The sequence below is a fragment of the Diadema antillarum genome, unplaced genomic scaffold (genome assembly GCF_040938485.1).
Source record: "Diadema antillarum isolate AM-2024a unplaced genomic scaffold, OU_Dant_1.0 scf00000069, whole genome shotgun sequence".
Lineage (NCBI taxonomy): Eukaryota > Metazoa > Echinodermata > Echinoidea > Diadematoida > Diadematidae > Diadema > Diadema antillarum.
Genome location: NW_027270958.1, coordinates 1,701,774 through 1,711,307, shown reverse-complemented (window position 1 = coordinate 1,711,307; position 9,534 = coordinate 1,701,774). Strand labels below are relative to the sequence as shown.

Below are 9,534 nucleotides of genomic sequence, written 5' to 3'. Positions count from 1 at the left end.
TGTGTCCTTCTCTACTTCTTTGTTTTCATTATGTGAAGCAGGGTTGCATACTAACCCATTTTTTTCTCCTGGTCCGACCTGTCTGCCAGACCAGTAGGTACCCTTTTTTTTTTTTCAATTTTACTGGTTCATTCCTAAAAAGGTCACTGGTCCAACAGAGATTTTTACTGGTCAGGGACCGTAGGACCAGTGCCAGTGTGCAGCGTTGCATTACGTGAAGTCTTGTGGTGAGGCTAAATCTCACCTTCATCTGTCGACCATGTACACTTCAATGGATGTAAAGAGAACCTGCGGTGTATTGCTGAAGAAAAGATTGCCTCCATAGATGTTTGAGTGATGGATCCAGTCTGTCAGTCTCTATGTCTTACAGTAGTGAATGAGTTGGTCTGTTGGCAACATCTCTGCATGCAGTGTGGACCAAATAAGTCAGTCTTCAACAATGGTGGCTGCGTTATATATGAACAATAAGCATCCCAAATGTCTCAAGGATCTGTTCCCTGTATGTACACATATGTACGGTAATTCTTGAATGTATGCAATGCTTGGAATTCACCTCATAAGTAATTGCTCTCTTGATGAGAAAATGTCTTGAGATGTTCCATATGGGGGGGGGGGGGGGGGGGGAGGGTTGAGGGAGAAGAGAAGACCTAAAGCAACATGGTTTCCATGAGTCTGAAATGACAATATCTGTGCTGTAAATTGTACAGTGGAACCTCGTAATGAGTTTGGGTTGTAACAAAACCCTCAAAGTACAGGGCAATTTTGAAGATGCCAACTCTTTTATTTCTGCTTTTGTACCCCCATATTACAATGTAGTGAGAAACCCATTCTTTCGCCAGACTTCTATTACAAACTCTCGTGGAGGAGTCTGCACCTTTGATTTTTTTTTTTTTTTTTAAAGATATACATATGTATGGTGTCATACAAATGCTGTGAATCATGTCATCTTCATCATTATTTTTAAAGATGTAATTGTCAGATTTTAGGTTCTTGTTTGTTTTTTTTTAAAACAAGGCTCCCCTGTATACAGTCACCTTTTTTGCCATGCAGACGCAAGATGGCTGGTGGTTAAGAGCTCTGTGTGGGACTTATCTACACTCACACATCAATGCCTCAACTGATCAATTTGTGAACTAAAAACCAAGGCTAAAGTTAGACAAGAGGCTTTTGATCACAATTTTATGTGAATGAATATTCCATAAATACTTCGCAGTAAAACACAAGTGCCTGCAAACGGTGTTCCGTGATGCAAGTGTACTGTACATGTATGTCACAGGGTGTACAACAGTACATTTGAGCTTTGTATTTGGGAACAGACTGAATTGTGGCAAATTCTGTGTAAATAATGAGTCTGTAAAGTATGAAGTACACACACTAATTCTGTGGATGTATCCAACAATAATGCCCATAGGCGATTCCTATCATGCAAATTATGTACAGCTTATTATGTACTAGTAGCTTAAAAATTTACATTTCTGCTATGAAATATGGTCTGTCAGTGCTCTTTATTTTCAACCCGATTCTCTCAGTGCTGTTAATATGTACATGATGTATATTTACAATACTGTAAAGCAAAATGTTTTTCGCGGCATTAGATTTTCATGAATTGAAGCAGAGAGCCTACAGTATTTCGTGGCATGAAAATTTCATGAATTGCCAATGGCATTCAATGCGTATAGTTTAGATAAAAACATTCGCGTGCATTTTAATTTCGCAAATCTTGGCTCTTGTGAGATTTGCGAAATTAAAATGCACACGAAAATTTCTGGTTTAACAGAATGTTGTATTGACTTCATCTACAAATGCTCATGTGGAGATCATTTGTGGATCGGCGGATGAACCGTGGAATAAATCCAAATGATTGAACGCAATCGTGGCGTTTGTGTGGTACTAATCTGCATCCGCAGTGCACTTCTTGTATAATTACTAAACATGGTTGTACATGTAACAAAATTCTTGTTGTAGTGAAGTAAAAATTCAGGTCCCCAAATTATCATCTGTATGTACCTTAAAACATTTTTGGCAGTAACGAAATTTCAATAGAGTATAATAAAAGAAAACTGCCGATCCCAAGGACTTTGTTATGATGGAAGTCATCTGTATTAACATAGCTGCTAGGAAGCACAATTCTACTCGTAGTCTTGGAATAAATTAAGTCAAATCAATGGAACACAGTGGTGAATGTTTCGGCAGATTGAGGCTTGAACCCCGTTTACAGTGCAGGGCCGGGCCGAGCCGCGGCCGAGCCCGGCCTCAATTCTGTCCGTTTACAGTGCCGGGCTCAGCCTGGGCTTTTCATTCAAACCTTTAAATATTTTATCATAGTGGCGCTCTGCTTGTAAACAAATGCAATTTGGTATAGTCTGGTTTTCAGACCCTTTGCCAACTGGACTCCGCGGCGACAAAGTCGCCGTTCAGCACAGGCCTTTGTCGAAGGAAAAATCCTTTGCAGGACAAAACCACCTTAAACTCTACAAGTTTTCAACGTTGAGGGCGTTAATATTCTGAATAGCGAAATAGTACGGGCAGAGGGTCTGGGAGCCGGACTAAATTTGGTATCGCATTTGGCCCAGTTTGCGTTTACACTGAGAAAAGGCCGAGACCACCTCCAGAGCGTGGCCAAATGCACGGCCAATTTTGGCCCCGCATTTGGCCTTTTGCGCGTTTACACTCCCGGCCAAGCCCGGCCTTTTCGCTCATTGTAAACGGGGTCATAGAGTAAGTAAGGCATTTATTGGATTCTAGTTCCACACAGCTTCATTAAGCAGTACAGTGGATTCCCATTATATCGAAGTCCTCGGGGACCGGCAGTTTCCTTTCATTATACTGTATCAAAATTCCATAATAACTACACAAATATTAAACAATAAAAAATAGAGCTGATAATGTTACAGCCTGATATAACTGCTTCCTACAATCTATAACGGGTGTGCACTGTAGTGTACATTGCAACGACATGATGCCAGTTGGAGGAAGTATATCGTCTCACAAATCTCACATTGACTGACAAATCTTTGGTAAACTTTCCATTTTTGGAATGAATTCGTCTGGAATGATTTTTTCACGTGAATTCTGGTAATTTTGCACAAATATACTACCGGTAATTATGACTTGCAAAGAGGAATGGGTGTACAAAATTAAGTTGATAAATTACAGACAACATCCTACATGTATTTACAAACCTTTGTGCACAACCAAACAAGAAAGATTTCAGTAATGTCATTGTCACTTCTAATTTGCATATTTGGTTTTATGCGATACTACCATTTTGTGAGAACATAGGAAACTTCTTTTTTTTTCTTTTCTTTTTATACCCCTGCCAAACGAAGTTTGAAGGGGGTATATAGGAATCAGCGGACGGTCGGGCGGTCGGGCGGTCGTGCGGTCGGGTGGTCGGTCGGGCGGTCGGTCCGCTGCAAATCTTGCGTCGCGAACTACTTCCTCAGTTTTCAACCGATTCCCATAAAACTTGGCACAGATGTGTGCCTTGGGTTGTAGATGTGCAAGACGTATTTTTTGACAGTACCCAAAAGTACGTTGCCATGGTAACGGCATATTATGGGCAAAAATGGGTACAAATCTTGCGTCGCGAACTCCTCCCACAGTTTTTGATCAATTTTTATGAAATTAGGTACAGATGTTCATCTGAATATGTTGATGTGCAAGACACATATTTCCGCAGTGGCAAAAAGTGCGTTGCCATGGTAACGGCATGTTATTGGTAAAATATAGGGCAAAATGCTTCATGGCAAAACTGCTTCATCAGTGTTCTTCCAATTCTCATGGAATTCATATTGAATGTTTGTCTTAGGATATAGGTCAGCATGACACATTTCTTGACAGTGACAAAAAGTATGTTGCCATGGTAACAGCTCACATATTATGAGCCAAAATGATAGAAAATTTTGTGTTGCAAACTACTTCCTCAGTTTTTGCCCAATTTCCATGAAACTTGGTACAGATGTGTGCCTTTGGTTGTAGATGTGCAAGACGCATTTTTTGACAGTACCCGAAAGTACGTTGCCATGGTAACGGCATATTAATGGCAGAAGATCAAGGAAAGATCTTGCGGATTTAACTACTTCCTCAGTTTTTTGACCAAAGCTTATGAAATGTTGTTTTGACCAAAGCTTATGAAATGTTGTTTGGCGGGGGTATAACTAGTCGCTGTAGCGACATTTCTAGTTTTTTTTGTAAAGTCTGGTTTCAAAGAACCTTGGCCTATTATGTTTGGTGTCACTGTGTATGTAAAGCCAGCATGAAGATGGAGCAGAATTTTTTTTTAATTCACCTTTAGTATCACTCTGCTCCATGCATGAACATACTAACATACACAAACATGCACACACCTACAAATCTGACTACTGTATACACTGTAAGTGGAAATTTTCGTGTTGTCGAAATTTTCACGCATTTCGTGCAACCAGAAACAAACGCGAAAATAAAAGCACACGAATATTTTTGCATGCCATATGTTCCAGTGGTTACTGTCTTGATTCCATGGAATTAAAAACATGCGAAATTCTTATCACCCGGCCAAACACGAAAAATTAGTGGCGCAAAAATATCCACTTTTACAGTAACTAAGTATGTATATGTTTTCCTCCCTCTATTTCTCAAAAACAAAACAAGACAAAACAACAACATAGCACTCTAGTCATACAGGCAATCGGCAAAAAGACAAAACTTTATTATATCTATATGGACAGTTCACAAATGCAATTTCATTTGCAAAGGACAAATACACTCTACATTTTGATCCAACACGATTTAAACTTAATCTTCACAAAGTTTTAATATAGCAATAATTAGTGTAAGCATATTTCATTTTATCTTGAATTACATGGACATCCAAGTGACTGAGTCCTAACAAAAGCTTTGTATGTAGCATTGGGATCAAGTAAATTCACACACACACTTAGCATACAGTGCAGATTACAACTTCATACACTACAACACATTTCCCTTAATAATGAGTATTGAATCTTTAAAGACATCACTGTCAAAACCAGCTCTCTTATCTTCAGACCATATTTCTTCCCAATATGGGTCCTGGATCTATAGGCTCACTCTCAACAACGCCATCAAGTGCTGAATATTAAAGATGTTTACTCCTTCGCATTAGGTGCACTATACGAGTTTGCAAATTTCCATATTTAGATCCTGAATACATTCTACATGTAGACTACAGAAAAATAACAATCAGTGGCAGTTATTGATAACATCATACAAGTATCTTGACTTACGCCTCACACTTAACAGCAAGAAAATGATGGTACATGTACATGTACTTACACTTTTTATAACAATTGGGACATAAAAGTACTGCAACATAGTCCCCATATGCATTTAGATTTCAAAGGTACATGTTGTATATGTACATTGTGCCTTGGTGGCATGTTAAAGTGAAGTGAGTTACATGTACCTTATCCTGAGTCGCATTCACCCCAAGCTGTGAGTGGTATACAGCAGTTGTAGTTTACCTCCAATACCTTTCCACCATCTAAAGTACTTGCATTATTTGACCAGTCAAAAACTGTATACGCCGTATATTTTGTAAGGTTTTAAATTTTGCACATTTTGAGAGTCCGGTGCTATTCCCAATTTTAACAACGCACAAAATTATCAACTCTGACCTTGATATGAATGCGATGTCACACACACATAGCTCCCTTCGGTACTGTACTCAAGAGCGCAAATTCAAGCACTTGTGAAATTGTCAGGTAGTCCTGATTTGCAGAAAATTAGATGGGCTAAAATACATGACATATACAGTAGACTTTTGTCATCTCAGCCTTTCGTTCAGGTCATGTGTTGTTCATAATGCCCTCAATCAAATTAACTCTTTCATGACTGTAGGCCTACATATCTACCCTAAACCTACTGATGAGTGATAGGAATACATGTAATTATTTCCCATTTGGGGAAGTATATTCCTGATGAAGTGGGGTGTAATAGCACAAGAAATTCAAAATGACTTTGAATACCCAAGTAAGCATTTTCTCTTCTCTTTTATAGATGCTAAATATTTGTTACAGTATCAAGATTGATACAACTTAGGTTGACATCAAAGTCTTCTGATGGCTGGGTAGAAAAAAAAAAGTATCAGCCTGAATGCATGGAGTCAGTCATAGCCAGCCATATACACAACATGTGCACAAGAATGCATGATTGTAGACAGTACAATACAGAACACACAGAAGATGTGGCTGTGTGTAAGTGTGTGTGTGTGTGTGTGTGTGTGTGTGTGTGTGTGTGTGTGTGTGTCTGTGTGTGTGTGTGTGTGTGTGTGTGTGTGTGTGTGTGTGTGTGTGTGTGTGTGTGTGTGTGTGTGTGTGTGTGTGTGTGTGTGTGTGTGTGTGAAAACATGTGTATGTGTTTGTATATGTGTCAGGCATCTCCAAACATATGTGGAATCAATAAAAGACATCAGCTAGATATAGTACCATACATTTGTACTTGGTCCTAGTTGTATACAGACCCACTCAAAACAGCAAAGACAAAAAAAAAAAAAAAATACAAGTTCACCAAATTAGATGCGACGCAACAGGAAATAGTGACATTGAGAAAATAAGACCATGCTTAAACATGCAGAACGCATTGGATTACAGAAATTCTGAACCTGTCACCTCCCAAATGTAGTGACTCCAAATAGATTTTGCACAAAGTACACCATCTTTCCAGAGCAATAGGATTAAGTGCTGATAAAATTGATACACGTGTACCAGTATTTGAGTGCCAAACTGCAACCTATTGCAACAATGTTTAGCTGTGAAATCCTTTCCTACTTGAAGTGCACATTTACCACCATGCTGATTATCATCTGTGTACAGGTGCTACAGTGGAGGTGTTTGGTGAATTGAAATACTACTTGCATGCACACACACGGGTCACAGAACGTAATCCTTACCGTGCTTTGTTCAGCCATATTGGCACAGATGAAAACTGATTGTCAATGAACAAAGATTATCTAATTCCCCAATTCCATATTAAAGGTCCCGCAACACACAAACTTTAGTTAAATAAAATGACCTGCCTGACAATGACAACATTGTTACACATATTAAGTGGGTTCGCTGATCATACAACTTGGTCAAGTTTTCATGGATTACTATTAAACACCGATGAAAAAAAGCCTGGCAAGTTAAAAGGGATGATAAGTTTTACTTGAGATGGGTTTTGGGATTCCAACTTTTTTTAAGTTGAGAAACCTCTTATGAAATATATATTTTAAAAAGCATTCAATTCCAAGAGGAATTCAGAGTTTATCTAATGAAAATCAGTTTTGAGATGGCTGAGATATCCAATACAAAGAGGTCCTACTAAGAAAGTTGAGACCCACCTTTTATGAGGACCATTTTGTTTTAATTTGTTTCTGGCTATCTCAGCCATTTCAAAACGGATCTCAATCAAACAACTTTGAATTTCTCTTGGAATTATATGCTCTTTAATATCTCATAAGTGGTTTTTAATTATCTCACAAAAAGTAAAAATCTGAATCCCCTATCTCAACCAAAACTAATAGCATCCCTTTCAGCTATTAAAGTGCCTGGGCAAGTAAAGGGTTATTAATAGTGTACACAGTAAATGAACACTGCTCACATGTCACTCCTATAAACCACTGGGTGCTCAACAATATCACACTGATTTGTTCCTGTTCTTGAATGCAGCTCTTTGGTAAATCTCAATTATTTCATTTGCTTTCCAGCAAAACATTGGGGGAAAAAAACAAACAAACATGGTACCATGGTACACAAGCTGGTAAAGCATTAGATATAGAGGAGTACAATAGTAGGTGTCACAGGCAACTAGTACAAATCAGATTCATAATATTTGGGGTGTTCTTATCATTTTCATTATTCATTATCATCATCATTATTATTATCATTAATTTCCTAACTGAATGACAATATCGGTGTCACAGTCTCACATTTAGATTTCAATGCACAAAAAAAAAGTAATTAAAAGCGACTTGGGTGTGATGAGAAAACAGCCAACATCTGTGATGACACTGTTTATCCCAAACAAAAGCTCAACTTTGTCGAGCTGTAACATCAAACATACAATGGCAACAGCCACAAGTTTGTGACACTCTATTGACCGATTTGGGTTCGTTGAGGGCAGCAGACATTTCATGCCACTGGTTGCAGCCATAGTGGGTGTCTGAGCCGACCCCCCCTGCTCTCCCCCACCCCGGGCAACATGTTTATCACGCACTTGTAACAAAGGTTCGCGCACTAAGCAAGCATTCGCGCACTCAGTACGAGACGCCCATTGGCTAAAGCAGTTTTTCATTCTGCGCGCGTGCTAATGTAGGGAGAGGGGTGGGGAGTGGGAAGGGGGGGGGGGGGGTCGGCTAAGACACCCAGTAATGGCGCTGCCCATGCCAAAAATACACACAGCGCGTCACAGAATCGGTCAATACACAAAGCACAGGACAGCTAACAAAAATGCAATCACTTTAACACACAAAAAAAAAACAATCTTCTCTCATTATAGCACTCCTATACAATAAACATTTTACTTCCACAACTTTTATACACAATTTGTTCTGGATCTGACATTTTTTTTAAAAAAATCCAATTAATGTTAAAGTAATGTCAAGTGGCTATTCAACAACAACAAAAAATAGGGTTTTCAGCATTCTTGTCTTCAGGCAAGGAGGTGAAGTGGTTGCAAGAATGGTAGGATAGAATCCAATAATGGGAGGATAGAATTTAGAAATCAATTGCTTTGTATGTTACATCTTCAGGACGAGCAAAAGGTACATTGTGGGGGTACTATTCCTCTCATGTTTTGCTTTATTTAGGCAAGCATTGTGGGGGGGGGGGGGAATGACTTGGTAGGAGTATTTGTCTATGGGAGAAAATAACGGGGTACTCCAACAATGTACTTTTTGCTTATAGTTCAAGTGTCCTTTTGCTGTCAGTCAAGCAAATTTGGTGAATATTACACTAAACTTTCCTGCGTCAACATATCCAAGTATCTTGAGCAGTCATGCTTCATGGTAGATGAAAGATGCCAACATTTTAACAAACGCTCTCTACACACGAAGGCTTTCTGGTTTCTCGGACATAATGCGTGCCGGGGGTGAGGGATAGGGGAAGCTGAGTGAGCGGCTAAAGCGAAACAAAGGACGGCGAGGGAGCGCTCCCTTTCTCTCTGGGCTGGTCGTCGCCCTATCTATGTCAGTCCAAGTTCCTCCAACACACTCTTGTTCACCTCCGTCTCCTGTAGGTTGCGGAACGAAGAAGGAAATGAGACGGAAACGAAATTAGTATTAAACACGAGACCACTGAAGCGATAATGAAGCACTATCACAGACATGTGTGAATGCAATATTTGATTTCTGGTGAGGTGACTGTGCTGTGTGTGGACTTGTTCTTTCATCACACTCTCCATATAAACTTCGACCATGACAATACTTTCAACTTAGTTGGATTTCTCTCATTTTTCCAATGCTTTACACTGACACTGGTCCGATGGTCCCTTTTCAGGGATTGCTAGATTTAGTGGCCCAACATGAAAGGTACA

At 39.3% G+C, this 9,534-nt stretch overlaps 1 protein-coding gene across 1 annotated transcript in view; it reads right to left on the bottom strand.

Annotated features, from left to right (window-relative positions):
- Positions 1-9,019: 9,019 nt before the first annotated feature.
- Positions 9,020-9,534, bottom strand: part of LOC139716743 (AP-1 complex subunit sigma-2) — a 30,383-nt gene continuing 29,868 nt past the window's right edge. The window contains exon 5 of the mRNA XM_071628275.1: positions 9,020-9,231. Within this exon, the coding sequence (XP_071484376.1) occupies positions 9,184-9,231 (48 nt within the window). The 3' untranslated portion in view covers positions 9,020-9,183. The remainder of the gene's footprint in view (positions 9,232-9,534) is intronic.